The sequence below is a fragment of the Cavia porcellus genome, unplaced genomic scaffold (genome assembly GCF_034190915.1).
Source record: "Cavia porcellus strain 051 isolate PalLab524CR breed Dunkin Hartley unplaced genomic scaffold, mCavPor4.1 scaffold_1, whole genome shotgun sequence".
Lineage (NCBI taxonomy): Eukaryota > Metazoa > Chordata > Mammalia > Rodentia > Caviidae > Cavia > Cavia porcellus.
Window position 1 is genome coordinate 174,642,748 of NW_026947484.1, and position 27,252 is coordinate 174,669,999.

Here is a 27,252-nt window from a genome sequence, read left to right on the forward strand (position 1 = left end):
TGAAACCTAAACTTTTAAAAATGCATATTTTCAAATTTCATAGCTGTGTAAAACACAATTCTATGTCTTACTGATGACTTTGTATTGCCTTTTAACTCTGGTTTTTTTTTTTTTTTCTGCCCATCTGTGATTGAGTACAGTACAGGATTCTTCTTTATATCAGTCAGCAACAGCCAGTTACTGTCGCTAGGATCCATCTGAACTTTGAGCTCACGGTAAGAGTGGGAGGTTTGCAGGAGGTGGCTCTGAACCTAATACTGCCTGAGTCCTGGCATCAGTGTGAACATCTTTCAGAAAGGTCTCTTGGCTGTTACCTGGGCGTATGGACTATGGGGTGGTATATGGTATAGAAGAAAGTTTGCTGATTTTTCTTTTTGACTCTGCTTGAGTCCAGCTCTTCTCTGAGTTTAGACCTCAGCTTTAGTCACTATGTTTTGTGCTTGAATTATCCCAACATTTCTTCTTTCTTTCAGGTTCAGCCCAATAACTACAGCACGTTTTATGATGACCAGAGGCAAAACTGGTCCATCATGTTTGAGTCAGAGAAGGCTGCTGCGGAATTCAATAAACAGGTGATATCATCATACTCTTTCCTGTGCAGACCCAGAGCAAATTTCTTTAATTTTAGGAAAATATATGGCAAATGCATAACTTGTATATTGTTAGTGAAAAGAATAAAAGTCATTGAATTTGCCCCTTCAGTCTCTTGTATTTTAGGAAAATAGAAATACTGAAATTGCTTTATAATGAGACTTTTAAAGAGGAAAATAGATTAAATTTACTTGTTTAGGGCTGGGGATTTGGCTCAGTGTCATAAGTGCCTGCCTTGCAAGCAGGCAGTTGTGAGTTCGATCCCTGGTACCGAAAAAGACAAAAAAAAAAAAAAAAAGAAATCCTCTTTTATTCTCCCCCCCCCAAAAAAAGTAATAAGAACTAAGGAGTAATAAAATCCAAAATGTGTAAATTTTGTTGTAAAAAAGAGAGGGAGGAAAAAAAAAAAGAGCTCTAACGGATATAACAGCAAGTGTGTTTAGGGGTGTTAAATAGCTGACTATATTAATGTTTTTGGATCTTGAACACAGCTGTTTGCAGTCTCTCTGTTTGAATGTCTACTTTGTATTCTTTGATACTGTGATGTGAGCAACTATTTCCAAGATGATAATATGTAATCTATTAATAGGTGATTTCTTACTGTTATGTTTTTTTTTGTAGTTCTGTATTATGTGTAACCTTACACCACTTTGTTTTGTTTTGTGTTTTTCTCTTTTTCCTCTTAAATAAAATTAAAAAAAAATGTACTTGTTTAAAACACTTTTTAGCTTATGGAATTAAAACTTGTGTGTGTATGTGGTACTGGGTTTTAAACTCCAGGACTCCTGCATAGCAGGCAAATACTCCACCACTGACCTACAGCCCAGCCCCCTTTTTTATTTTATTTTGAGACAAAGTCTTGCTTAAGTTGCCCAGGCTGGCCTGCAACTTGGAATCTTTCTGCCTCACCCTGCTGAAAGCTGAGATTATAGGCATGTAGCACTAAACCTGAAGAAACTGTTAAACATAATGTTCTGAAAGACTTTTTTATGTTATCACATATTCATTATAGGATATTTAGAAAAACGTTTCAAAAAGTCACTTGTATCCTAAGTGTCTTTATTAACATATTGCTTTTCAAGGCATTATATATGCGAGTAAATGTACTCCTTTAAGAGTTCTGTATGTTGCTTATTTTACCTTTTTTTTGGAACCAGGGATTGAACTCACAACCTTGTGCTTGCCAGGCAGGCACTTATGCCGCTGAGCTAAAACCCTGTCCCCAGTTTTTTAAAAAACGTTTTAAAGACTGCATTATATTGTTGACTATGCTTTGAATGTATGTGTCTCCAAATTTTATATTATTGAAATCAAAGAGGTAAGGTCATGATTTAATTACCTCCTAAAAAAACCTCCACCTAACTCTAAACACATTGGAGGTTAGAATTTCAAGTACAAATTTTGCAAGAGACACAGACATTTAGTCCATAACAAATACTTCTTAATTATTTAATCATCCCTTTATTTTTATATTGTTTTTCAGTCTAGCAATAAATGACACTAAGTGAGCATTTTAGAAATATGAATTTCCTTACCTCCATTTCTTTACACTTTATTTTCAGAGTTGAAATATTAGGTCAAAGGATTGAGATACTTTTTTTGAGGGGCACCAGGATTTGAGCTTATGACCTAATGCTTGCCACGCAGGCACTGACGCTGCTGAGCTAAATCCTCAGCCCTTTTTTTTTGGAGACAGGGTCTCATTGTGTAATTTAGGCAGTATATAAACTCACTACGCAGCCCAGTCTGCTTGCTTCCACCCCCTAAAATGCTGGGATGACAGCCATGCAGCACACCATGCCTAGCTAAGGATTGAGTACTTATTGAGCTAAATCCAATTAATGTTGTTTTGCAGGTGTGCATTGCCAAGTGCAACAGCACCTCCTCCTTGGAAGCAGTGATCTCTCAAGACCTCATTGTGGCAGAGGGCTCTGCTGTAGAAGTGGGAGATTCTTTGGAAGTGGCCTATACTGGCTGGCTTTTTCAGAATCATGTTTTGGGCCAGGTAAGAAAATGTACTCTGCCAGGTTTTATAATTTAAGAACACAAAGACTATTTACATGGAAGGTATTACTACTTTTGGCAAATAGAAATCTTCTAGGAGCCCTGCCTGCCTCAATCATTAGAGCTGCTTTTAGCACATGTTCATGAAATTGTTATGTGTAAAATCTGCTCAGTGCCACTTCCTGTCTTCTACTTAGGGCAAGTAGAAATCAGTTTTCCAAGTATTATTTTTGCCAGTTGTATGTCCATTTTAAACGAATATATTCTCATGGCCTTAGATCTTAGTCTTTAAGGACATTTTAGTGTTTTCTTGGAGCAGACACTATAAATAACGTGGAACTTGTTGAGTTATAATAGTAAGGCCTCAAAAGCAATATGGTATGACGGAAGATTTTTAGATTATTAGTTAAAAATATGTGGCTGTATGTTTCAATTTTATCTGAATTTGACCTTATTATGTAAGATCTTAATTTTTTTTCCTTTTACAAGTGAAATCTATCAATCTTTCTCTGCTTGCTTGGTGGAATTGGTTTAGCCATCAAATGAGATAATTTATTTGAAAATTCTGTGTAGATGAAAATACTTAAGGCAGTAAAAATGCATTTTGTAGACTGGGTATCGTGGCTTATGTCTGTAATTCCAGCACTCAGGAGGCTGAGTCAGAAGGATTACTGCAAGTTCAAGGCCAGTTTGTACTACAAGTGAGTTGAAGGCCAGCCTGAACTACAAAGTGAGACCCTGTCTCCAAAAGATAAAAAAGAAGTATTTTTCCCTTAAATCTGGAAAAGTCTCAGATATTTACTGTGATAACACTTGTTAGCCATGATATGATCCCATCTTTTCAGGTTCTTCAAAATCTGTTTTTCTCATTACTAAACTGATATGTAGTTAGTTGAATATTATAGTGATTATTATTATTTTTGAAATTGTCAGACTTATGTACTTTGATCAAATTACAGGTTTTTGACTCTACTGCTAATAAAGATAAGCTGCTTCGTCTGAAATTAGGATCAGGAAAAGTCATCAAGGTAAAATGTGTCTTTAGAGTTCAGATTAAATTTTGTGGCATCTCTAACTTGAATATATCTTATGAGAATCTGGAAATGCTTTGTTGAAAGGGAGCAGAGCAGAAATAGGTTATATTATCATGCGGGAGATTTTAAGCTTAGGAAACTATATTGAAGATAGATACATTTGTGTTCTGTAATCTCTATCTGTTTTTATCCTGTGACTCTTAAGGAAATTGTTATATCCTTTCTATAGCCTATCAGGAAAAGAGGTAAAACTGTTTCTTTTGGAATTGTGTGTCACTTGAGTTCATTTTGTGAATTTTGTTTGTACTAACTGTGCCAGTGTTTTATAAAATATAGTACTTTATGTATGTAGAATTTCATCATGTCAGGACATCATTGGTGCATTTTGGCATATTCAATCTGTGTACCTAAAAACTTTTCTCCATTGCTTTATGACTGTTTTTCCTGGAATTCTTTGGACATGTTTTTTCCTTGTAGATCATAGCAGTTAAGGCATGGTTCTTAAAGTTAGACAGCTCTAGCATTGAATCTTGATTTAATGATTTGCTAAATGCCTGATCTTGGGCTAGTTAATTTTACACTTTTTTTTTTTTGGTACTGGGGATCGAACTCACGTCTGTGTGCTTGCAAGGCAGGCACTTACGCCGCTGAGCTAAATCCCCATCTGGGCTAGTTAATTAACCTCCAGTTTTCTTATTTATAAAACATGTCTCCATACTCAGTTTTCTTATTTATAAAATGGCAATAATTCTGTCAACATTTTGAGATTATTGCGGGGATTAAACAAGACAATGCATATGAAACAGTTAACCATAGTATCTAGAAAAACATGCTTAATAAATAGTAGCCTTTTTTATGCATATAAAATACTTTTTAGGCATATGAAATACTTAACCATAGTATCTGGAAAACCATACTTAATAAATGGTAGCCTTTATTTTTTTCTTATTGCTATTTAATTCCTCTCATTTTCTCTCATCATCTAAGATAAGTACACTTTACCCAACCCCAGATATGCCAGCTTTTACCAGTAGATTTTAAAGCTATATTTTAGGTTATTTATTTACTTATTTTCAGGGTCTCCTTACGTAGTTTTAGGCTAGTCCTGAACTTACCCTACAGCCCAGGCTGACCTAGAACTTGTGGCAATCCTTCTGCCTTAACCTCCCAAGTGCTGGCATTTCAGGTTTAGTCCTATAATCAATGTGGGTAATAGTTGTACTTGACCTGCGGAAGAAATGTCCAAACCTAAAAGTAGATAAGTGAAACCCAGTGTTCTACTCGTCTTATGCTGTGTTTCCTGTCTGATGAGGGTTTTTCCATCTCTGATTCTGAAGGCCTGGGAGGATGGAATGGTGGGCATGAAAAAAGGAGGAAAACGGTTGCTTATCATCCCTCCAGCCTGTGCAGCTGGCTCTGAAGGAGTAGTAGGCTGGACTCAATCAACAGACTCTGTCTTGGTGTTCGAGGTAGAAGTTAAGCGGGTGAGTGAAACTTTTGAGTGTTCTTGAGTTCTCCAGGTATTGCCTTGCTAGTTAATTAAATGAATAACTAAATGAATGTGCTTGAAACAAGTGTGCCTTTCTTTTTTTTTAAAGTAGAAATAGTATAATTGGAAAGAGCCACAGCTTTGGAATCTTAAGACCAAGGTTTATGTCTTTTCTTTTCGCTTTTCAGAGTCTAAAGGTTATAACTTAGGGTAAATTACGTCTCCATGCTAAGCTTCTTTTTAGATTGTCTATAAAACAGTAATTTATAACATATATATATATATCTTTTGAGTTAATGATTCCATTGCTACAAATTTATCCTGTTGTAGCTCAATGATACAGTACTTGCTTAACATATGTTAGGTCTCTGGGTTCAATTCCCAGCACAGCAGAAGTCAATCCTACTGATGCATTTATATAAAAATGGAACGATATGTATCATGTGTATGTGTGTGTATTTTCTTTGTTCTGCTTAATTGTTTGTAATAGTAAGAAACTGGAAATAATATTCTATTAAAAGTATAACAAATTGTTATTAATACCTCCTCTTCCTAGAGTGACTTTGTTTACTTTTTACTATAATTATGTGGTTCAAATGTGATTTTGACTGTAAATGTGTTTGTGACTATAAACTAAAATACAATACAAATAACAATATTATGGCCATTTTTTTCATGTGGCTATTATTAGACTTGCTGCAACAGAGAAAGGATCTCTCTCACTTCCTTCCTCTCTTTTCAATACTGAGCATTGAATCCAGGTCTTTATTTTGAGCCAGATCTCACCAAATTGCCTAGGCTGGCTTCAAACTTGCAAGTATACAGTACTGTACCCAGCAAATTCTTTTTTTTAGAAATAGTTTTTATAATTATTTTCAATTTTCCATTGAATCAGAGGAAGTAATTGCTGATAACAAACCTATATGAATCTATCAAGATTAGCATTTTGTGAACATAAGAAAAAAATGTTCTGAACCAAAGAATTAATTTGACATTATATTAAATTGACAGGGCTGCTAAAGAGTGACAATAGCTAGTGTAGCAAGAGTGTTATGGAAGTTGCACTACTTTTTTTGTTTTTTTTTGGAGACAGGGTCTTACTATGTAGTTTAGGATCACAGCGATCCTCTTGTCTCAGCTTCTCGAGTGCTGGGATTACAGGTATGCACCACCACATCTGGCTTAGCTGACTCTTTCAGGTGGGAATTTTTCATTTTTCATTTTTGAGACAATCTCATTTGATAGTCCGGGAATTGCAAGCCTCGAAATTGCAACCCTTCTACCTTACCAGCTCCTAAGTGCTGCAGGTGTGAGCCACTGCCTCTGGCTTTCTGGTGGGAAATTTAAGACTTACGTTAAAAGTTTTTGAAATCAGCGTATCTTTTTGTTGGTCAGCTTTACCTGACACAACTTAAAGAAGAGTTTTATTTGGCTCAGTTTCTTTTTTCTTTGTTTTAAAACCATTACATATTTAGTATCTTGAGTTCAAATTCAAGTACAAAAATTAACACGATTTTAACACTAAAAGCCATAACACTTATTCATATACACTGAATATTAAGAACACAAGTGAAACATAACTATAAAAACCTTAAGTATATATGTTAACAGCAAACTTAGAATTTATTTCTATAACAAATAATTATTCCTTTGAGATTTTTTTTTTGGTACCAGGAATCAAACTCATGACCTCATGCTTGCCAGGCAGGTGTTATGCTGCTGAGATATATCCCTGGCTGTTTTAACAAATAATTATTAATTAAAGTATGTATAGTTATTTTCAAGGATCAAAATGGTAGATTGTTTCATCTTTAGTATTACATGAAATTTAGTTAGGTGTCTCAATCTTTTTGTGTCATTATTTCTCCCTAACTAATGTATATCTGTTTCAATCTCCAATGCAGATAGTGATCCTGGGTTATCAAATCTAGTATAACTGTTGCTTTCAGTAGCTTAATATTTGCGATTATGTTGCAAAGGTAGTTACACAAAAAATAACAAACTACTAGAATCTGTTGCCCACTCAGGAATTACAAGAAAATTCCAAGTTTAAAAAGAATAGCAGTTTGCTAAACTAATGAATAACTTCAAATAGCGCATTTTTATAAACTCTATAATTCTGTTATTCTGAATTATAGCTGATGTTTAATATGCTGGGATATATTATTTTTACATATTATTTTTATTTTTTACTTTATTATTTTTTCTGGTGCCAGCAATCGAATTGAGGGTTTTGTGTTTGCCAGGCAGGTGCTGTGCTGCTGAGTTACATCCCTGACCCGGGATATATTATTTTTAAAGCTAAATGTGCAAACCTGACTCTAAAATAAAACAATAATTTGCATGCTTTACATAAGTAATTTTCATACTGATATTTTTAGATTTTCTTTACAAGAATGAGGCCTGATTGGAGATACATAGTCATTGTCCAACTTCAGTTGGCTTCAATTAGCAGGAGGTATTATTGGTGACAAGGGGTAGCTTTGATAAGAATAATGCTTTGATATATAAGTAAGCACACTCAGAATCTCAGAAGAGAGGGTAGCACCGACAGGTTAAAGAGTATTAACTGAGCTGCAATGGAAACTGTAGTCTGTAAATAAATACATGGACAATTACACTGCACATCTTTATGGACACAAATTTAATTGAAAGAGACAAAGCATTAAACTAGAATCACATTTTAACATAACGTTCTAACATTTCAAAATCTTGATGATACTGTACTAGTGGTAAAGATCACTTCCATGTTCATCACAATGCAAATCCTCACAGTTTTATCAAGTCAGTTAATGTTTTCCTTCACTGATAGAATGCTTCAGAGATCTTACTAGAATGCATTTTTGGAATTTTTTAATGTAAAGAAAGTTTCTCTTGCTCTACAAAGAAGCTTCTTTTAAATTTGGTTCTAACGCTGAGGAGTAGTAGTTCATGAAGAAAAAAAATAACAGTTCATAGTTACTTTTTAGAAAAATTGTATGCGTTATCAAACCAGCACAAACATTTGTCATAAACTAATTTATTAATTTTATCTAAATGCTAATGTAAACATTTATATGCCTTCACATACCAATTTAATATTTAGAGTCCCACTGGTACCACAAAACATTAAGATGAATCATCTTTATAACATAAAGATTAAGAAATCACTATCAACTTTTAATATAGAAAAATATTCAAAAATTAAACCAAATTATTAAAAACAATTATATTCAAAATATTATTTTTCCAGTTTACGTTCATCATATGTACCAATAATTTCCTGCTTCATTAACTATAATAATTGTGTGTGTGTGTGTGGGTGTGGGTGTATTAAGGACCAAATTGGTAAATCCTGTACTTTCCAAAAACTCAACTGTGTTTAGTGTAAAATAAGTCAAAGGTATGACACTGACTATAAAATGGTTCTTTATAAAAGTTAAAGTGTTTCTAGGAAGGTGGGAATTAGATCATTTATTGTACAGGTGGAGTTATTTTCTCTGCAATATTGTCCTGATACCATAAATTAGGCCTATAACACATAAGCATTATGTTTAGCCAATAAGAATGAGAACAACTGCAGGAGATTAAGTTCAAGCAACATCAGAAAGGACCTGCTTATTGTCTCCAGATTCTTCTACACAGGTCCAGGCTGAAGAGACTGTGTTCCCTGTCCAAATGAAGTAATGTAAACTGGGCTGCCAGTTCCTTTGCATCTTCTAATGTAGTACAGAGTTTGTCTGGCATGAAATAACTCTGGGATCCATTTGCAATAGCAGGAATAACTATTTTGTATACCAGGAGTACTTTCCCATCAGGGCCAGTTGTTGAATATAAATAATATTCTGGTGGTGCCCAGTTGTTTTTGTTGCAGTAATAATCCAGGTGCATTACTGCAGAATTAAAATGATTGGATTTTAAAGAATACATACTAATTGGAGTAAGCTTTGTTCCAGACAAAAAAGGATAAGTGCATCTTTCAATTTCAGGGGAGCCTGGGCTATGCTGACCATTCAGAAGAGCAGGAAAAGTTGTCAACTTGCCTAGAGTTTTGGGGTGGCTCTCCTCTTTGTTAGCGTACACAATCAGGTTTTCAGCACTGGGGCTCATCTGACCACTAAAATGCTGTCGCCAAGTGCTTTCTTTATTCACTGGTTTTGCAAGTGTTACCTCAATACTTGCTCCATCGATGCATTTTCCATTCATAACAGACATAGCAGCTACTGCATCTTCTCGGCTGAAAAAGTGAACAAAAGCATAATCTCTAAGTTTTTTTACTCGTTCAACTGCACTAGGTTTGAATCTACTGAATTCTGCTTTAATTGTTTCTTCTGTAGTTGAGATCATTAAATTTCTTACATAGAGAACTTTAACTCTTTGCATGGTTTCCTCATCAACCTCTTTCTCTGGATCAGCCCAGTCGACCTGAATGGTATGGCCCCATAGCTGGAATGTTCCTGGAATTAATTTTCTTCTAGCCATAGCAGCAGCTCTGTGAGATTCATACTCAACAAAAGCAAAACCACGATTTTTGGTCTTATCAGTTGCACTTGGATAAACAATGACATCTACAACTCCTTCTGTAACCTTCTTCATTTCATCCAAAATTTCTTCTTTCTTCTTTTCCTTGGGAATAGCTCCAATAAATAATCTGCAATTATCCAAGCTTACACACACACCAATAAACTTTCCTTGTCGGATTTCATAATTATTAAGAATTCTGATGGCCAACTGGGCTTCTTCTTTTGTAGTATACATCACAAAAGCATAACCTCTGTTTTCTCCACTAAACTCCATCATAAGCCGAAATTCATATATTTTCCCAGCTCTTTCAAATACAGGAACTAACTCATCTTCATATATATCACGAGGTATTTTTCCTACAAAAACTTCACAGCCTCTAGGTGGAGGTGGACCTTCCCAACCCGGAGGAGGACCACCAAATTTCCTTTGTCCGTTTTCTTGAACCATGTTGTACCCAGTTTTTTCCATTAAAGCAAGCAGTGCTGCTTCATTCTGAGTACCAGTTCGAGCTTTACTACATTCATTTGTCCCATCCATATTTTCATTCATGGCTGCATTTCCCCTTCAGGTCTTAAAAAGGTTGGTCTTAAATCTCTGAGACTAAAAACGGCAAACCGCCGCCATGGTTCTGTGCCAGTAGATGGGGGAGGGGCGTCGCCACAAGGAGGAGGAGCGCGAGCTGGACCTCCTGCCTCTGCTGGGCTCCCAGAGGGCACGCTCAGTGATTTAGCCGTGGCTCACAGTTTGGGAAGATTTAGTTCATGGTTGGATGGCTCGGAGGCAGGAATATCATGGTAGAAGGGCAGAGTAGAGCAGAGCTGTTTGTGGTGGCTGCTGGGAAGCAGAATAGGGAAACAGCACCAGAAGGAAAGAGGCCAAGGAGCAGATATGATACACACCTTAAAAGCCATAGCACCCAGACAAACCTGCAAGTGCATTTTACTAATTGCCCAGGTAGCTTCCTAGCTAATGAAATTGACAATGAAGTTTAACTATCATAATTTTTTTTCAGTACTGGGGGCCAATGCCAGAGTACTTTACCATCGATCTACACATCCAATCTTTCCTGCCTTTCTTGTTTCCTTCCTTCCTATATTTCTTTCTCTTTAAAACAGTCTTGCGGTTTAGTTCAGGCAGGTCTTGAACTCACTTTGTAGCCCAGGCTGGCCTTGAACTCAATCTTTCTGGCTCAGTCTCCAGCATGTGCCACCAATCCCAGCTATTTTTTAAAAAAAATTTATTTATTTTAGTCTTCTGATACAAGGTCTCACTTTGCAGTTCAGGCTGGCCTTGAAATTTTTACATATCCCAGACTGGCTTTGAACTCACAGTGATCCTCTTTCTCAGTCTGCCTAATGCTAAAATTATAGGCGTGGGCCACCATCCTTGGGTCTGGTTTTTGAAACAGGATCTCCCTATATTGCCCAAGCTGAGCTTGAACTTGTGATTCCCCAGTCTCAGCTTCAGCCTCCCAGGCAACTAGGATTAAAGGTGCACTTCTGAAAATTTATACTTTGGAAATATTCAAAATTATGTGCAAAGATATATAGTGAAAAAGCTATTCATAGAAGCATTATTTATTATATAAGTAAAGTTTATAACAGTGAGGAATTGGCAAACTCTTTTGTGATAGCATAGATATTTATGGCTTCTGTTTTAAACATCCTTTGAAGACTTTTCTTCGTAGATCATAGTAACAAAGCACATGATCTTTAAAGGCAGACATACTGTTTTTTTTTCCATTTTCTTTTTTGTCTTTTTCATTTTTATCGGTACCAGGGATCGAACTCACGACTGCCTGCTTGCAAGGCAGGCGCTTATGCCGCTGAGCTAAATCCCCAGCCTCGACGTACTGTTGAATAGTAAAAATAATATTGATAGTATTTAATGACAGAAATATGTTAGTATGTCAGTGAATGCACAAAGCAGGTTACAAAATAGGATGGACCATAATTATAAAAAAATACAGATATGCACACACATATAGATAATATAATGGTAGCTGAATTGCAAGTGACCATTGCCTTTTGTTTTGTGTCTTCTTCTTCGTCTCCTCCTCCTCCTCTTGTTTTTCTTTTTCTTTTTTTTTCTTTAACTTTTTTGATTTGCCTGCAGTTAGCAGGTGATGTTTTGTATACTAAGGAATAAGTAAAATAAGAGGCAGGATGGGAAAGGATGTTGTAGCCTATTTCACCTGTGCTGGCTCTTTCTCCAGGTGAAGTTTGCCAGAGATTCTGGCTCTGATGGGCATAGTGTTAATTCCCAGGACTCTGCAGCCCCTTCTCCCATACCTGGTGCTGACAGCCACTCTGTGGAACCTGTTGTGTCACCACTGACATCGGTGCCTTTCAGATCAGGGTAAGGCCTTGTATCAAGTTCCTGCACTGTTCACAAAAGTGATTCATCAAGGAATGCAGAAGAAAGATTTGCTAAACACTATAATAATTTTAAATAACTAGAAAAAAGTGGGATCAGGGAAATGGGGAAAGTATTTCTGATAAAGTATTAATATTCATTGTATGTTAGAAGCTCTAACTCACATAAGGATACCTAAAAAATTCTGGAAACAAATTGAGCAAAGGGCGAAAATGCCTATTTTTTCATGAGTGTATATAAGAATGAAAGCATTTGGATAAAAAGTTATTCATCTTCACAAGCATTCAAAGATTATACAAATTAAAGAAGACTTAAAATTCTGTTTTATAGCCATAAGTTGGTGAACGTTTTCCAAAACAGTTGTTCATCCAGCATAATCTGGTTTTGTGGTTGTGGATTTTGTTTTTATCTCAAGATATCTCTTACTTTCTTTCAGGGAACCAGCTCTTCGTACCAAATCTAACTCCCTGAGTGAACAGCTTACAATGAACTCAGTGAGTATAAGAATCTGTCTCCCAGGGTCTGGGCGTTTAGCTTAGCGGCATAAGCACCTGCCTTGTAAGCAGGCAGTCATGCCTGTCCTGCCTGGTTGGGAAGGGACAAGTATGCTTTGTGTGGATCAAGTGGTAGCCATGGCACTTCAACTGCCTCATGGCCTTTCATCTGCCATACCAGAAACAGAATAGGATCACTGAATGAAGTTGATGCTTCCTTTTACTGCAACCCTAGTTTACCTGTTTGTATTGAGCCGAAAGTAGAAATTACTAAGCATATAAGTGATCTTAGATATGTGAGACGTGATCTCCTAAACCCAGTTAGATTTTTATCGATACCTTCCCCGGTATCGATAAAAATGAAAAAGACAAAAAAAAAAAAAAAAATCTGTCTCCCCAGATGCGTAAGATATGGCAGGTTAGAGGAAAAAAAAATACAAATTCTCTGTTTAGCTAGAAATCAATGGTTCCTGTAAGCATAAGCCTGGCTTTCATATAGTCAGTCCTTGAGAAATTACCAACTTCTTAAATCTTTAGCTTCTTAATTGTTAGAATGGAAAAAATCTTTTTTAAGAGTAGGAAACTTTGTTGAAGAAAAGGAATAGGGGGCAGGAATGGGGAAAGGGATATTTCCTGTGAGACAGGAGGGGTCCCAAATGGGTTGCAGTAGAACAGAAATAATCTTTTTTTTTTGGTACCAGGAATCGAACTCACGACCATGTACTTGCAAGGCAGGCACTTATGTCGCTGAGCTAAATCCCCAGCCCAGAAATAATCTTTAAAACCCTCTCTTACAGTTCTTTTAAGAATTAGAGATATTTATAAACCTCTGAGTTCAGAGCCTACATAAAATATGTCATTAGAAATGGTAACTATGAAAAAAGAAAAGAAAAGAAAATAATGGTAACTATGATTACATTATTAGGAGAATGGTATTAGATTGAGGGAGAAGCTCTTCCATTAAAGTGAACTTCAATTTTAAAAAATATTGTTCCAAGAAGAATATGTTAGTGGCTGTTCCTCAGTTTTCTCTACTACCTTGAGCAACTTTAACTTCTCTAAGCTCTTTATTTTCCACATCTGTGAAATAGAGATACTTGCCAGTCTCAAAGAGATCTGTATGATTTTTAAATAAAATAATGGTTATGGAGTTTTTAGTATTGTGTCTGGAATATTGTAAAGGTTCAGTAAAGATTAAGTTATTACAGTTACAGCTAATACTATGTGTCTTCTTCAAACTTTTATTTTTGAGAGGAATTTGGGACTGAATTCACCAACTGTCTTTGAGTGGGTCATTGGACTTCTGTATTTGCCTAATTGTGAGATGAAAGAAACAACATATTGTTTTGTTTATTTTTATGGAACAGCATACTGTTTTAATAAAATCTGGATTTGAGTGCTTTTAGGAAGGATGTAAGGGTAGTTTATTGCAGCTCTGCCTGTCCTGCCTGGTTGGGAAGGGACAAGTATGCTGTGTGTGGATCAAGTGGTAGCCATGGCACTTCAACTGCCTCATGGCCTTTCATCTGCCATACCAGAAACAGAATAGGATCACTGAATGAAGTTGATGCTTCCTTTTACTGCAACCCTAGTTTACCTGTTTGTATTGAGCCGAAAGTAGAAATTACTAAGCATATAAGTGATCTTAGATATGTGAGACGTGATCTCCTAAACCCAGTTAGCTCAGTTAAAGAATCAGGAGAAAATTTTAAAATAATCATCTCAGATCTTTGGACAGTCAAAAAAGTTGTCCAATATGCATTCCATTCTACTTTCTAATCCTAGCTACTCTTGCCACCTATTTCTGAGCATCAGTATCTTCTGGTAGGCTAATAGTAGGCTTTCTTTCTTCTCCTCCTCCTTTGTTTAATAATTTTGCTCTTTTGAAGTTTTTATTTTTTGTTTTAAATAGGTAGTATGTTTATAATAATAGTTATCTGTGTACTATAACAAGAAATATATTGCAGCTTCTCATTCTTACACCTGTTCCCCCCATCATGTTACATTTCACATCCATTACCTAACTACATTCAGGAGTTTCTTAATATATTCTTTCAGTGTATCTTTAGACAGGTACAAGCAAATAGGCGTGTTTTTCCCTTATATCCCCACACAAAATAGCATGCTATATATATTATGTACCTTGCTTTTTTTATGTAGCAATGTAAATAGGTGTAATACCTTTTCATCTTAGTGCTTAATATTGTACTTAGTTGCTTAATATTTTTATAATCTTCAGATCTTATTTTTTTGTCTGAATGTGGTTTATATAATTAGTCTTCTGCCCTCTTTTTTTTTTTTTTTTTGTCTCTTTGAGATAGGATTTCACTATGCAGTTCAGGCTAGCCTTGAGCTCACTTTATAGCCCAGGCTGGTCTGGAACTCACAATGATCTTCCTGCCTCAGCCTCTTGAATGTTGGGATTACAGGCATGTGCCACCACACCTGGCTTGCCCTCTCTTGATGTATCCAACTTCTTTTGATTATATCAATCCATCAGTTAAGAAAAAACTGTGCATAGACTGCTGGGTAGATCTCTTGACAAATTATATACTATTAATCCCTATAAACTGTATGACCGGTGCCGCAAAGGAGACTCCCAAGGGCTCCGCTCTCATGCAAGAACAAAGGGGTCTTTATTGGTCCGTGCGCACGGGGTCCTCCAAACAGGTGGAAACGGAGAACCCGGAGTTGGGGCAAGGCTGGTGTTTTTAAGGGGAAAAAAAAGTGCAATGTAAGCATTTTTTTACAGAAGCCAATCACAGCAGTTAGAGCGGTATAGTCAGCAGTTTACCTATTTGTGGTTGGTCAGCTCATAAGGGATGACCAGCAGGTCAGAGTTAATTAACTGTCTTTGTTCTGCACAACTTATCTTTAGGACACCTGGTTTCTGTATGGCTCGAGTTTGACATGTTTCTACAACCCTGATTAGCGTAATGGCAGGCTCTATCTCTGAGTTTCCTGGCACAGCACAGCCCGAGCATATCACAGCTGCAGATATTTTCTTTGATCTTCCTGTGGGGCTAGTCCTTCCTCAGTCCTAACTGAGTCACGAGGCCCAGTGCTGTTTCTAGCTGAGAAACAGCATCTTGTTTTTAACCTTTAAATTTCTGGTCCTTCAAAACAACTAATGTTTCATATTGATAGCTGAAAAATAATAAAGATGGAGGAAATGATCATTTTTTCTGCATGTAGGAGATAATCTTTTGCACTTTTAGGTATATGCACCCTGCACTTTGAAGACTGTATTTGGACTAGTTATTAGATATAGAAGATTCTAGCATAGAATCTAGTTTGTGGTTCATGTCAAGTCAGATTTAAATGAAACCCAGTTTACAACGAAGAGCTCTTGTATCCTTTTCTCCATAAATCTCTTGTGAATATCTATCTACTGAATTGCTTCAGGCTTTTGGGAGGACCCTGTCACCTAAAATAGCTCCTTCCCTTACCATTTCTGCCTTAGTCTTTTTAATGAGGATCTTGGTCTAGCCCCAATCTGAATGAGTGGATGGCAAACAGTGTAAATAACAGATACCATTGTGTGATTTCGGAGCCTTCAGTAAGGTCAAAATTTGCTCAGGGAGTTCAAAACTCTCTGGAATAGAGACAAAGAACTTCTCCTGGCAACCCTGTTTTTTTGGTTTGCAAACAAAAGAAGAGAATACTAAAGCAAGCAAAGGAACTGAGCTGGACCTTGGGAGTCAGTTCAAAGACTTCTCCAAGCAGTAAATTTTGCCAGTTAAGAGAACTGTCTGTCTTATCTCTAAGGTTGGTAGTTTTATTGGTCTACAACAGCTATCAGCAGCCCATGTTCTTTTCTGCCTCAGTACGATGTTTATCTTCAGAGTCCTGTGCTTGTGCCCTTTTCCAATACCACCAGAGGTCCCTGAGTTCAGCAACTTAACCCTGTACAGCCCCAGTTTCCAACAGTTTTTCGTTTGCAAAGTGAGACTAATTATTCTCAGTGGGGAGACTTTGAAGGGATAATGAAGAGATAATGTGTATAAAGCCACTCTATTTCCAACAAGTAGGAAACTATTTTTACTGCTATAATTAATTGTATGCTTCTCTGGAAGACATGTTTAATTTTCATTTTTTAAAAGAAATGGTCTCAAAGAGATATGACAAGGAACTTGAAGAGGATTTGATACAAGAGCCAAAGAGGAAGAAAGCTTCCAGAAGGTTTTGAACCTTAATCAAAATGATATTTGTGACTTTTCTTTCTTCATAGAGTCCTGATACAGTCAAGGCCAAGTTGATCTCTCGGATGGCTAAAATGGGCCAGCCCATGCTGCCTATCCTTCCACCACAGCTGGATTCTACTGACTCAGAAATTGAAGTATGTCCCCTTGCTGTATTAGAATAAGTAGTACAGGTGCTGCCATCTTCTGTTCATTTGATTGAAATGACGGTTTTTTCTGACAACTCATAATCATTATTTAGAGGACTTATGCCAAAATTATAGAAATAAATACTGATACATATGTTTCTACTGTGATTAGCTTTTCCTTGGTAAACAGAAGTAATTCCATATATCTACCAAAAGAAGTGGGCTGTTTGAAGTAGTGAATAGTCTTTATTTACTAAAATCTGTTGTGTATAAAAATCAGTGAATAGGCCCCAGGATCCCTGACCCAACTTGTAGCAGGTAGCCAATTCATGTTTGCTGATTGAATGTTTAGATCCTTTTGGTTAATGTTGGTCTTACTAATGATGTTGCCTATTATTTAAAGATCAAACTGTTCTGTCTTTTGATCTTGTGTGTGGTATTTTTGTTTTTAATTAGAAGTTTAGGAATTTTATTGAAATCAAATCTATCAATTTCCTCCCTTGGTTTTTTTTTTTTTTTTCTTTTCTTTTTATCGGTACCAGGGATCGAACTCATGACTGCCTGCTTTATAAGGCAGGCGCTTATGCCGCTGAGCTAAATCCCCAGCCCCCTCCCTTGTTTTTAAAAGCACTTGACGTTGTTCTTATAAAGCCTTTCATATATTAGAAATATCACATGCATTTTTCTGCATATATCTTTTAGAAATAGTTTTTTTATATTAAGGTCTAAATTTTTAATCCCTCTAGAATGTGATATATGATATGAAATAATTTACTTTTAACTTAATTCTTTCCCCAATGTTTAGTTTCTTATTGAATAAAACTACACTTTCTCAATTGAATTGAAATGCATGAGATTGATTTTTAAGACTTTCACTTTGATATAAAATGAAGAAAAAAATGATAGTTAAGAATTTTCTGAAATAGCCTTTTTTTCCCTATCTTTTTTGAGACAGGGTCATGCCACGCAGTTCAAGCTAGCCTTGGGCTCACTTTGTAGCCCAGGCTGTTCTCAAACTTGCAATGATCCTCCAGCCTCAGCCTCCCAAGCTCTGGGATTATAGGCATGTGCCACCACGCTTGACTTGAAATAGCCTTTTAAAAATAATTTTATTTCCTTTTGGATAAGATCTAAGTAGACTTAACATTTTAAAGGAAAATAATATTTCTGAGGCCTTTTATTTTATGACTTTGTTTGGATTCAGAAACAAAGTTTGAATAATACAGTGATCTTCATAAAAATTTGAAGTGCTACTTATAAAAATAATTTGACATTATAAATAAAAAGAATCATATTTAATAAAAGGGTATTATTTTTATGTATTGCTTTGTAACCAGAATTCTAACTAAATGTTATATCATAAACATTTACATTAATATCAATAAGACAAACAAGCAAAATATTATTCTCTTTAAAATTAACTCCGTGTTCTGCGTTGATTTATCATAGCTCCTTTTACTCTATTGTTAAACATTTAGGTTGACGTTGCGCTATAATGATCTAAAACTGGAATGTTTTTCCAGAAAGTATCTGAGACAAGAGGAAGTTTTGAAGTAAAAGAGTGACCAAGAAATTTCAGCCCTTGAACTATACGAGATTAAAGTCGCTGTATATTGTGCTTTAAGAGCAGGAAAACATAGATAACTGTATTTAACATTGATTTTAAGAAGAGCTTGGATTTTGTGACAAGAAAGAATGGCAAACTTATTACCCAACACCAGCATGTTAATGAGGTGCCATGAAACCTGCTGTATCTAATTTTCACTGGTTGCTTGGAGGCCTGTAGAGATTATTTAGAGGAAGAAGAAAAGTTCAATCATTCCTGGATTTCCTTCAGAGAGCCCCTCTTTTGTTGGAGCAGATTAGATCAGTCTTAAAGTAGCTGCTGATTTGAGAAATGATACATTCCAGAGAAGTATTCATTTGGCTGTTTCAGACAAAATGTTAGGACATTTGTGGAAATTAACTATAGTTAAATGTTTATGATTTCCATAGAGAAGGACTTTTATACTCTCTTGCATAGAGAAGGACTTTTACTCTCTTGCATAATTGAGTAGTTCTTCCCCAGAACCCACACCCTCAAATCAGCTTTGTAAGCAGAAAGTGTTTCCTTCCTCCTCCTTTGCTGAAAAGCTGGTGTTAGAAGCAGGCTAAAAGCGGATGGTCAGCTGTAGCCTTCAGCTAAGGACTCACGCATGTAACCAAAGCCTTGTACCTGTCTCAGGATGTGACTGCTCTTCGAGGACCTGGACAGCCCCTGGTGACACCATCCATCCAGCCTTCTCTTCAGCCAGCCACCCATCCAGTGTTAGCACAGATGACCTCACAAGGTAAGAAGGGAACATCTTGAGACTCTGCTTTTGAATTGGATTAGTACCAAAATTATTGTCACTGTTCCTTACACTGTGAAGCTCTGTTATTTTAGTCCTAAGAGCTGAGTAAGGGTATAAAACTTGTCAATTTGCCCCTGTGTAGGGCATTTTCCTACCTGTAGATGCATTTGACCTGTTTATTATGACTTCTGCTGTGTCACATTGCCAGTTTTAGAAATGTGCACTCAGCTAATTGAGACATCCCCCTGTATGTTATTCTGCACTTCCTGTCACCTGATGGGATCATAGAGCTGAGTCAGGTATATATGAGAAAACCCAGTTTCCTTCCATTGGCCCATTTGGGACTCCACTGGAATTGGTTTTAGGAGTTGGGTAAGGAAAGTGAGTCTAAAGTATGGGGGTATTTAAGGTGCTAGTTCAAACTCATACCAAGAAGGATAGATAACAGTGGAAATGTCTTGCTTTACCTTAGCACCTCAGCCATCTGTTTCTGGGCTCCAAGCACCTTCTGCCGCCTTAGTGCAAGTTGCATCTGTTGATTCCCACTCAGCTGTATCTGGAAATACCCAGTCCTTTCAGGTAACAGCATTTTAAGACCATAGTAATTACAAGTTATGATTTCCTGCACATCTATAGGAAGAAGATTGTTCCTTCTTTCCTCTTCACATAGTAGCTGTCCCCAAAGTCAGAGTTTGTGATTTTTTTCTGCCTTTCTTGAATCACAACTTGATTATTTCTAAACCAGGCAAAGAATTACTTGCTTTATAAGATGTGAAAATAAAGTGCAAGAACACTAAAGCACCTAATACAAGGCCTGGGCCTGGTACCTAGCAAAGGTCCAATCAGTGAATTTCCTTTCCTTTTCACACATATTTAGTTGAGGCATATACATTCACATCTTCTATGTTCTTTTCTAACAGTTGATAGGCTAACATTCTGCAGTGCACTCAGCAGAATGTCTTTGGGTTGAGGATGGAGGGTGTATAGAAAATACAGCTGGACTCCACTGTGATCCCAAAGAAATTTCTTGAAGTAGGATTTTTGATTTTCTGTTGTCACAGAAGACAGTGGCAGTAGTCTATCTGCCTCTGCTATTTTTTAGGGCAGTGAATTCTTTCTTCACCCGAGCACACTTGATGGATAAGATTTATACTCAGTAACAACAGGGACTTGGTGATTCTAGGCAAAGGGGTGGGAGTGATGTTGGGTGGACTGTATTCTGTTAGTTTGGGGAGCATCAAAACTGAAAAGTCCTACCCCTCCATCAAATATTTAGGTTTTGTTGTTGTTGTTGTTGTTGTTTAAATAATAGATGGAGGTTGTATCTGTTCCTTGAAATGAGTTGGATTTCTGTATTTCAGAGAGGAATAACTGCCTGCATTAAAATGATAGCAGCTATTTATTACTTAATATCTTACAGGCAGTCAGTTTACCAGTTATTAAAAACTGTTAAGTCAGTATAACTCTATAGAATGATGTTATTATCTCCATTTTATAGTCGAGGTGATAGGTTTAGGGAAAAAAACAAGCTTTTGGTTTGATAGGTAAGCATAGTAATCTGGAAGGGGAGAGGCATCCTTTGGAAACAGGATGATTTGTCTTGGAATCTCGGTGAGCCCTTCTCCTTTTTGCCTCAGTAGAGACTAAAAAGAGTTTGCTTAGTTTAAAAATTCCTAAAATAGGCCAAATCATGGGGACTGAATCCTACTTCATTAATGATATCACCAGAAGGTAGTGAGCCATGATATCATCACTCAATTTCTGGGTAGGACTTCCTGGGTAGGAGCCACTGGGTTTCACAAATAACTAGTGTACTTGGTACCCACTGTCCAACCCTAGTTTTATCCTTCTCCAACGTCGGTGAGTTTGAGTATCCTAACAGTTTATCCACTTTATCCTAACATAGGACACTGTACGCAAAAAAGAAAGATAGTGTTTTGTAAAGTATCAGTAACTCGGCCCTCCCTCAGCCCTATGCAGGTATGCAAGCCTACACATATCCCCAGGCATCCTCAGTCACCTCTCAGCTGCAGCCTGTTCGGCCCTTGTACCCAGCACCACTGTCCCAGCCTCCCCATTTTCAAGGTATGGAGTGATTCTGTCTTCTCTCGTCTTCCACTCTCCTTGTGCTGTCTTCCCTCCATCTCATATTCATTTGTACTCTGATAGCTCTCTACCTTTTCTTTTTTGGAACAGCTTTGTTGAGGCAAAATTGCATGTCATATAATTTGGTCATTTTAAGTATACAAATCAAAGATTTTTAAAGGAAATTTACAGAATTTCAATATCCCAACATCCCATTCCTAGAACATTTCCAGTATCTTCAAAAGTTTCACTGTGCCCATTTTCTACTTTTTTTCTTTGCATTTTCTCTTACCAGCCTTTTAATGCCTCTGTCAGAGTTTATCGAAAAAGAAAGTATGAAGCCTGCTTGTGAATGTGGAGTATCTCAATGAAAAGTTCTTTTAATTATGATAAAAATACTAAAATGTCAAAGAATTCAAAGAAATATAAAGTGAAAAGTTACTGTTTTCCCCAATCATTAAGCTCCCTTGATCATAGGAAACTACTGTTAACATTTACTCTGGTGACCTTTCAGCTATTTTGTGTGCATATACGAAGTGGGCAACATGTGGGAATAAACACACCAAAATGAAATGTAAACAGCTGTGATGATGATGTTGTTCTGCAGTTTGTCTTTTGCTTAACAATTACATTACTATTCGAATAGTGGCAGGAAGAAGCAAGTACATCTTACAGTATAATTTGTAGTTCCAGAATGGTAATTGCTTCCTGGATGCAACCTTTGCTTGGTAGCCTCTCCCTTCTCCATTAGGGAAATCCTTTTGCATCCATCAAAACAGTCTGAGAAGCCTTCTCTGACTGGCATCATACCTTCATCTCAGGGACACAGAGGTAAATGAGTCTCACCTTTTAAAGTTGTTAGTTTTGTACCTTGTACATTGCCCGTTTTTTGCACTTGAAGTACTTTGTTGAGCTTCTCCATCATACTGAGAGCCCACCAAGGCCAGGAGCCACACTCATTTATTTATTGCTGTACAGTGACTGGCAGGCAGTTGGATGAATGAGAAAGCAGAGTGAGCTGCCAGGACTTTCACAGTCTAAAAGTAGGCATACTGGCATTTTTGGGCCAGGCTGTAGCCTCAACCCATTTATCTGGGACACCAGCTTAATTATTGTTAGTTTGAAGCCCTTTCCCTTTATTATCTCTTAATCACTTGTGGTAGTATTAGGGCATTTCGTTCTTCCTCCTGCTAGAAGCGCTATTGGTATTTCTTCCTACAGTTTCCTCTGCTCCCCTTGTGTAAGTTTCTTTCTGGTTTGTGTTTGTTTAGGGTCAGGTGACATGGCTTCATTTCTCATGACCGAAGCCCGGCAACATAACACTGAAATTCGAATGGCAGTCAACAAAGTGGCTGATAAAATGGATCATCTCATGACTAAGGTGATTAAGTCAGGGTTGGGGCAATGTTCAAAGATGGGGCATAATTGGTTGTAAACAGGGAGCAGCCAGAGGTATAGGTAAACTTTTGTTTGGTTTCCTGTGTTCGTAGTCATAGTTATTTCACTAGGAGGCCAGTTGTCATTACTGTAGAATCTGTTTAACAGGAAAAATCTCCAGCTACATTTAGCAGTTGTCTCAGAAACTTAGCCCTTGAAAAAAGCTGTAGGATCTTGGGTAAATCCCATTTCTCTTTTAATGTTTGTCATAAGATCTTTCTGGCATCCTTTTCATAGGTTGAAGAGTTACGGAAACACAATGCCGGCAATTCTATGCTTATTCCTAGCATGTCAGTTACGATGGAAACAAGTCTAATTATGAGCAACATCCAGCGAATCATTCAGGTGAGCCTGGTTAGGAACACAGTGTTTGGCCCTGCTTTCCCAAGATGAGCTATGCTTTAAAACCTCCACCCCAGAAACACAGCATGTGACAAATGTTACACTGGTTACAAAATCCTAGAGGATCCATTGTGGCTTAATTTAGTCCAAGTCACTTATGTATATAGTCAAAAAGACAGACTGCTTTTTGGCCCTATTTCAGAATGTTTCTTCATTTAATACCCATTTATACACTCATTCCATTAGAGTGATTTGTATCTGTTGGGGTTATTTTGATGTGTTCTTTTAGCTATTCTATCTCTGGACATGAGATCTAGTTTTTCATTTCAAAATATGTTAGCAGTGTCACAAGTTGATTCCCTGGCATTTTTCTCTTAAGATATTCACCTTGTATGTTCTGTATTTTGAATTTAGGAAAATGAGAGATTGAAGCAAGATATCCTTGAGAAGAGTAGTCGGATAGAAGAACAGAATGACAAGATTAGTGAACTAATTGAACGGAATCAGAGGTAATGACAGGTACGGGGCCTGTCTAGGATGGATGAAAGGATGTAAATACCCAATTTAATACTCATGTTTGTTTAGGGCGTAATATAAATATTTCTGCTGTTTCGTGTGTGTGTGTGTGTGTGTGTGTGTGTGTGTGGTGTGTGAGGATCAAATTTAGAACTAAGTACATGTTCTACCACTGAGCTATACCTGCAATCCTAATTATTTTTGTTTTTGTTTTGTTTAGCAACTGGGGATTGAACCTAGTTTTTCACTGAGTTACATTCCCAGTACTTTTTATTTTTTGTTTTGAGACAGGGTCTAATGAAGTCACTAAATTGCCTAGGCTGTACTCAAACTTGCAAAGCTCCTACTTCAGCCTCTCAAGAATACTGGATTTTGTGGATGCATCACTATACCTGGCACAGCTCTGTTTTTCTTATTTTGGTTTCTTGCCCTTTATAAATTATCACCTGTTTTCTTTTTCAGTAGAAACAGCTCAGAGGGCTATGACTTAACTCCTGGCTATACCCCTCATTTATTGTGGGCTTTGATCATTTTGTTTATTCCTCCAGTTTTCTCATCTCTGAAAACAGTGTCAATACTTAGAATACTCTGTTGTCAACTCTTCTCACTTCTGTATGGCCTGATTATTTTATTAACTAGAACTCAACAGTAGCCTCATTGATTTCTGTATAAAATTCAAGCATTCTTTGATTTTTGTGGCTCCTTCTAAAGATTCGGGGATCATGAGAATATGCTACCACACAACATTTCATTTTTTTAAATTCTCTCATTTCTCTTACCCAGTGCCTCCTGTCTCCCATATGGCAGAGACTGAAGAGTATCTATTCTCTCCTGTTTCTGGTAGTTGTCTTCTTTCCATGTCTTTCCCTCCTCATCTCCCCTTCAAACTTCTCTCCCCTTCGCTATGCAGAATGATGTATCTCTGACCTAGGTTGGTACCTCTAAAAATGATTAATAAAGATCTAAGGAAAGCAAAATACTCTATGAATTATTTTGGTAAAGGTGTAGAGCAATGTTACAAGCCCTGAATATGCATTGGGTTGTGTCTTCGTACACTCAGTGTTGATAAAGGCTTTCTTCTTGCTTATTTCTTTTATAGGTACGTTGAACAGAGTAACCTGATGATGGAGAAGAGGAACAACTCCCTTCAAACAGCCACAGAAAACACACAGGCAAGAGTATTGCATGCTGAACAAGAGAAGGTAAAGTAATTGTGCAGAGAAAAGCCCAGGTCAGGCTATGTTGAGCTGAGCAGTGTTCCTTTGTCTGTACTTAGCAGCTGGCCTTTCAGGAGAATTTTTACCATTTCTGGCAAGTGAACCAGAAATTCCCACAGATTCCTTGTATTCATCATCTACATCTCTATTTTATAATTTTGCTCTGCAGTAAGTTGACTCAGAAGCAATCACCAGTCTTAGTAATTTGGTTAAGGTAAGAATTGCACAAGTTTGTTAGAAACTAACTGTTGATTTTGTTGACAAAATTCATAAACTATTTTGTGAGAAAACAAGCATATAGATTGTTTTTAGTGGACTATAGAATTGTCTGGTTTGCTCCCTCATTATGCTTAGTTTGCTGTTTCATCTGGATGTGCCAAAGCATTTTAAAGTTCTAGAGTGACTTAGTCTTTCCACAGTGAGAAATTTGGATGGTTGCGTGAGTTGTAGTAGGGAAGATGCTGGTGAGTATTGGGGTGGGACTGACTGATTCAGGGCCCATTCCTCCTTCAGTGATGCTCGTATCCAGAGTAGATTCCTTCTTCTTTGGGCTATGACTCCTCAGCTGGGAGATCTTGACTCTTTTATCTACTCAGGAATTTTAAGAAATAGTTTATATTTGTTTTCTTTGAAACTATGAAAAGTTGAACGGAATGTATTTGATAACTAGTGGAGCTCACTCTCTCATATTCTGGTAATGATCAGGGCTCCTTACTTAGGTCTTACGCTAACCTTTATGTTTGTTTAACCATAGTATTCAGGCAACTCATGTTTTGACTCTTTATTCTCAGAAAAGCAATGCCTTGCCCTGCTCATCCCTGTCCAGTTCTGATGCTTCTTTCCCATTGCTCCTTTAAGTCAATTCTTTGTTGTGGTGAATGCTAATGTGCCTAGATCAAGTTTAGCAGCCTGTGACATTGATGTCAAGTAGTACCAGAGTCACTTCACCACTCCTTACAAAATGTACCTTGTACTATTTCTCCTCTCTGCTTCAATTTTTTTCTCAGTCTTTACTTTTCTTTTTTGTTTTTTCTCCCTACCCTCTTAGGCTTGCTAGGGGCATTCAAATAGATATAAAGATTGTTCTCACCTTTGTTTTTCAGGAATAAATGTTTATTATCCTCGTTCTCTATCAGAGGTCCTCAAACACTGTTGACTGCCTCAGAATCAGTCACTTGGGAGTTTAATTAAAGCTGTTATTGCCAGAAATTGTAATTAAGTATATCTGGCCAAAATAAAACTTTAAAAGTTCCCCTTTATTGTGATATTTACTCAGTATTTACTGAGTTTGGCACAGTCTCTGGAGGTGGCAGCCAGTCATTTTGTTTTTTTCGGAGATACAGGCTTAGCTATCTATATTGCACAAGCTGGTCTCAAGCTTGTGTGATTCAGTGCCCCTCCCAAGTAGCTGTCAGCTTCCTAAGCAGCTGTCACAACAGGCACCTGCTGCTACACCCAGCTTCTGGACATCTTTGTTCTTAATAAGTTTGGCATGTGATACATGTTGAATATCATTGGAGTGTGTGGGTGTATATGTTCCAATAAAGTTTGTGTGTGTGTTTTGTTTTCATTGTTTTGGTTTTTTGGTATCACTATGTAGTTCAGGCTGGCCTTGAACTTACTCCTTAGTCTGGGCTGACTGTGAACTGTTGGCAGTTCTCCTGGCTCAGCCTCCTGACTACTGGGATTATAGGTGTGTACCACCATTCCCAGCTCAGTAAAGCTTTATTTATAGAAACAGTTTGGCCTATATCGGTCTATAGTTTGATCTAGGATCCAATCCTTGAATTAGCTCATTAATCCACCCAAATGTCTTCATGTTGCTAAATCCCAAAGATGTCTAGGTACAGCACATTGAACCAACACACTGAATCAGTACTCTGTAGAGTACCTATTTATGGTAGCAAAAACAGTAGTAGTCATAATAATTGCAGCCATAATCACAGCTAACATTTGGCAAACATCTCCTAAATTCTAGATCCCATTCTTTACATGGATCTGCTTGAGGGACTCTTCTGTGCCAAGTACCAGTATTTTTGATGATGTGGGCATAGGTACCACATATTTCCCGTGGCCTCCTTTGTTTCATTGATTCTTCCCTTCTGGGTGTTTCTTTTTTTTTTTTTTTTTTGTCTTTCTTTCTTTTGATTGACCTTTTACTGTCAGTCTTTCTGTTCTCTCTTCTCTGAATGGGAGAAAAGCCAGTAAGGTCCTTCCATGCCTGGAGGCACTTCTGTGCCTTTGGACAACTCAAAAGGATATGGTTAAATGGTCTCTGAATGTTTGGTAAATTACATTATTTTCTCTGTGATATAATTAATTATTTTCACATAAAACAATGGAATAATGAGTAAAGCTGGAAGAACTATTAGAAATCATCTAGTTTAATCTTCCTATTTTACAGGGGGACTAGCTGAGGGCCTGAACGAGCCAGAGTTGCCCATGATCTCACTTCGTCAGCAGTGTTCTGTTTCCTTGCCTAATTGCTAGCTCTTTTTCTG

At 37.1% G+C, this 27,252-nt stretch overlaps 2 protein-coding genes across 4 annotated transcripts in view; one reads left to right on the forward strand and one right to left on the reverse strand.

Annotated features, from left to right (window-relative positions):
- Positions 1-27,252, forward strand: part of Fkbp15 (FKBP prolyl isomerase family member 15) — a 69,062-nt gene that overhangs the window by 24,306 nt on the left and 17,504 nt on the right. For 2 of the 3 annotated variants that reach the window (XM_063260516.1, XM_063260523.1), the window contains 15 exons: positions 141-215; positions 474-572; positions 2,447-2,596; positions 3,555-3,623; positions 4,967-5,113; positions 11,837-11,979; positions 12,434-12,491; positions 16,723-16,830; positions 19,046-19,151; positions 19,627-19,733; positions 21,125-21,239; positions 22,511-22,620; positions 22,914-23,021; positions 23,433-23,527; positions 24,634-24,736. In XM_063260516.1, the coding sequence (XP_063116586.1) occupies positions 141-215; positions 474-572; positions 2,447-2,596; positions 3,555-3,623; positions 4,967-5,113; positions 11,837-11,979; positions 12,434-12,491; positions 16,723-16,830; positions 19,046-19,151; positions 19,627-19,733; positions 21,125-21,239; positions 22,511-22,620; positions 22,914-23,021; positions 23,433-23,527; positions 24,634-24,736 (1,593 nt within the window). The remainder of the gene's footprint in view (positions 1-140; positions 216-473; positions 573-2,446; positions 2,597-3,554; positions 3,624-4,966; positions 5,114-11,836; positions 11,980-12,433; positions 12,492-16,722; positions 16,831-19,045; positions 19,152-19,626; positions 19,734-21,124; positions 21,240-22,510; positions 22,621-22,913; positions 23,022-23,432; positions 23,528-24,633; positions 24,737-27,252) is intronic. The other variant, XM_063260520.1, reaches the window with a different exon arrangement.
- LOC101787900 (probable RNA-binding protein 46) lies at positions 8,356-10,397 on the reverse strand. Its single transcript, XM_005000955.3, has one exon. It carries the CDS (start codon positions 10,168-10,170, stop codon positions 8,716-8,718), a length of 1,455 nt encoding a protein of 484 aa, XP_005001012.1. The 5' UTR covers positions 10,171-10,397; the 3' UTR covers positions 8,356-8,715.